This window comes from Poecilia reticulata, linkage group LG6 (assembly GCF_000633615.1).
Source record: "Poecilia reticulata strain Guanapo linkage group LG6, Guppy_female_1.0+MT, whole genome shotgun sequence".
Lineage (NCBI taxonomy): Eukaryota > Metazoa > Chordata > Actinopteri > Cyprinodontiformes > Poeciliidae > Poecilia > Poecilia reticulata.
Window position 1 is genome coordinate 4,849,435 of NC_024336.1, and position 3,162 is coordinate 4,852,596.

Below are 3,162 nucleotides of genomic sequence, written 5' to 3' on the forward strand. Positions count from 1 at the left end.
CCAAACTCCTATTTTTGTACCATTACCTACACCATTTCAGAGATTTCAGGAGATGAGTTCCAGTTTCAGCATAATTAAGGAAATTGTACTTGAACAAGATCCAGGTCCACTCATAGAAAAAAGATGTTTGATCAAATGGACATAATTCTTTAAGAGTTRCGTGCCTTTTAAATCCCCTATTTGTTACCCGTAACACTGTATAAARGTGAGGTGAAAGATGAAGTAATGCGATTTGATCTATAATGAAATATTGTTTTTTGCAAGCTTTATGGTTTCAGTTTTTGTCAGGTGTGATGTGTGATAAAATAGTATCAGCAAGAATGAAGGAAAAGGTGTACAAGACGGTAGCGAGACCAGCAACGCTGTTCAGTTTAGAGACAGTGGCAATGACGAAGAGGCAGGAGGCAGAGATCAAGATGTTGAAGTTCTCTTTGGGAGTGACAAGGATGGATGAAATCAGAAATACCTCAGAGGAACAGCTCATGACAGATGTGTAGGAGATAAAGTCCAATAAACCGGATTGAGATGGTTTGGACATGTACAGAGGAGAGACATTGAATACATCGGTAGAAGTTTTTGTGCTAATGTTGTTGGATTATTGAGCAGACTCATATTAAATCACTTCATATTACAGGCTTTAMAAGTTTACCCTGACAAAAAACAACTAGCTGACTTTATTCAAATATAGTCATATTGAGAGCATATTTGGAAGCTGACTGATTATGTAAATAAAGAGCAGTAGATCTGTTTGTATTAGAAATGGTTACCTCCACAGAAAAGTGTTCAGTCTTCATCAGTATACATTAAATGTCACATGCAGGAAATACTGCCATGAATATTGCAGTTGAAAAGAGCACATTCCTATATACTCAACAACTGCAGGAGGTTCAGCTGCAGCAAAGACATTTACTGGACTAAGGAGTATATAGAACAGAGTCATGTTGCCACAAGCGCAAATGCTGAGATTTTTTAGAAGCACAGGGAGATAAAAACTTTTTTCCTAAGGCATMATGAAATATGATGCCTTAGGACAATTAACATTATGAAATATGATGTCTTAGGCCAAAAACACAAAGAACTGACAAATATGATGCCAAGTACAACGATAGACACAAGAAGAAGGATGTCCATCCTACATTGTCCTCACAGATGAATTCTGCTTCGTGTTGTCTAGGACATCTGAAACATCACTGATCTTGAGAAGAAAAGATTTTCACTACCATAATTCTAGGCTTTTTGTCTCAAGTCAGTTCATGTTTTAGGTTATATAGCTTCTCAACTTAGTGAGATTAGTCACAATTCCTGCAAGAATACTGCCATTTATGAAGAGTGATATCAAGATGACCTCCAAGAGAAACTTCTTCCAGGAGTGCAAGCACAATTTGATGCCAGACTGTATTTTCCAGTATGTTCAATGGGGAAATTTAGGTGTCACAGAAGCAAGATCTAAACATAAAATCTTTGTCCCTATGGTCATGAAATTCTTCAGATATTAACCTCACTGTGAACCTATTCTCTCTTGTTAWAAATCAGAAGACAACAAACTAGGATCAACTCCATAAAAAAAGAAGACAAGAATGACTCATAATCCCTCAAAATTAAACTCAGATGTTGATGTTGAGTAATAAAAAGCCTCAGGAAATTTGTAAAAATGTTTCAGATCAAAAATAAAATAAAAATATCTACATATCCTGAAGCCATGAGACTTATTTGTGTGAATGGCTATACTTTCATCCAAGACTGTACTCCTGAGAATAATTTGTAATGAAACAGTTGATAAAGAGACTATTTGCTGTCCTTTGCTTGTCCTAGGAAACCAGTTGGAAGCCACCCTCTGTCTGTGTTGGCCAGATCCCCTGGTGACAGCCAGAGCGGGGTATGAAGGTTTTCCACCTGAGGAACTTCCCCAACTGAGCAGGCAGCAGACAGAGTTAGCTATTGAAATACTGAAGATACTTTTCAATATCACATTTGACACAAACCGACGCAAGGTCGATGAGGTAAGAAGGAACTTTTCATGTGGTGTTTCAAATTGCTGTTAATTGGTCAGTTTGATCACTAGAGAAGTTAGGATGCGTCTCAGTCTTATTGCTCTTCCTGTTTAGCATTGCTTCTCTGATGAGTTACTGGACAGATAAGGAAATGATGGCAATCAGGARAGCATCTGTTCCATTGATTCACATTGTAAAGTTGCATTGTGCTAAACATGGGCTGCCACAGAGAGCAGCCCATGTTTAGCTGTTGCTACAGAAACACTGAACCTAATGAGATGAGCGTACTCTTCTGAACACTCGGTGTGTGTGCGTGTCTGTATGTGTGTGTGAGAAGGAAGAGGCAGTAGAGTACAGATACTTGGGCGCTCTCCTGAGACACTGTTTGATGAGCCAAGCAGACGGAGAGGAGCGGACTGACGAGTTCCACAGGTTTGATAACACGCTCTTCACTTCATTTATACACTCCTGGCTTCCGTTTGAGGCGAACCTCTTAAAGCATTTCTCCTTGTATTTTCAGCCATACTGTGAATTTACTGGGGAATCTGCCGCTACCTTGTTTGGATGTACTGTTATTGCCAAAGGTGGAACATGGCTCCATCGAGTACATGGGSGTCAACATGGATGCTGTGAACATGCTGCTGGAATTCATGGAGAAAAAACTTGATCGTGTAGGATAACACTGTAGATATAGAAGTTATCTCTCTTAGCCTGTAGTACAATTGTTTCAAAGGGTTGATTAAAACAAAAGCTTGTTCAAGTTAACTCAAAGAAAGGCAACCATCTATATGAATTCTTATTCATTTCAGATCATATGGTTTCACAAAGGGAAGATTAACTGCTTTAACAATAGAAGTAATAGAAGTAAGCAATTTTATTGGAATACCTTTCCTCAACCACTGGATAATCAATCTGAATGCTCCAGGATGGTCTAATGCAGTGTTTCTCAACCTTTTTTGGGGCCGCATCCCCCTAGCCCTTATTCAGGTCCCTCACCGCCCCCCACCAAATAATTTGTAGGCTACTTTGCATTGACTATTATTTTATTATTAATATTACTATCACTATTGTAGAAGTTTTGATTTTTATGCTTGTTTCTGTATTTATCATCCAAAATAATTTCCCAGAGAACAAAAAAGTCATGGGAATAGAAATTATTTTCACAGGTGTC

General features: G+C 38.4%; 1 protein-coding gene across 1 annotated transcript in view; it reads left to right on the plus strand.

Annotated features, from left to right (window-relative positions):
- Positions 1 to 3,162, plus strand: part of ric8a (RIC8 guanine nucleotide exchange factor A) — a 27,216-nt gene that overhangs the window by 11,708 nt on the left and 12,346 nt on the right. The window contains exons 8-10 of the mRNA XM_017305146.1: positions 1,813 to 2,000; positions 2,329 to 2,423; positions 2,512 to 2,662. Of these exons, the coding sequence (XP_017160635.1) occupies positions 1,813 to 2,000; positions 2,329 to 2,423; positions 2,512 to 2,662 (434 nt within the window). The remainder of the gene's footprint in view (positions 1 to 1,812; positions 2,001 to 2,328; positions 2,424 to 2,511; positions 2,663 to 3,162) is intronic.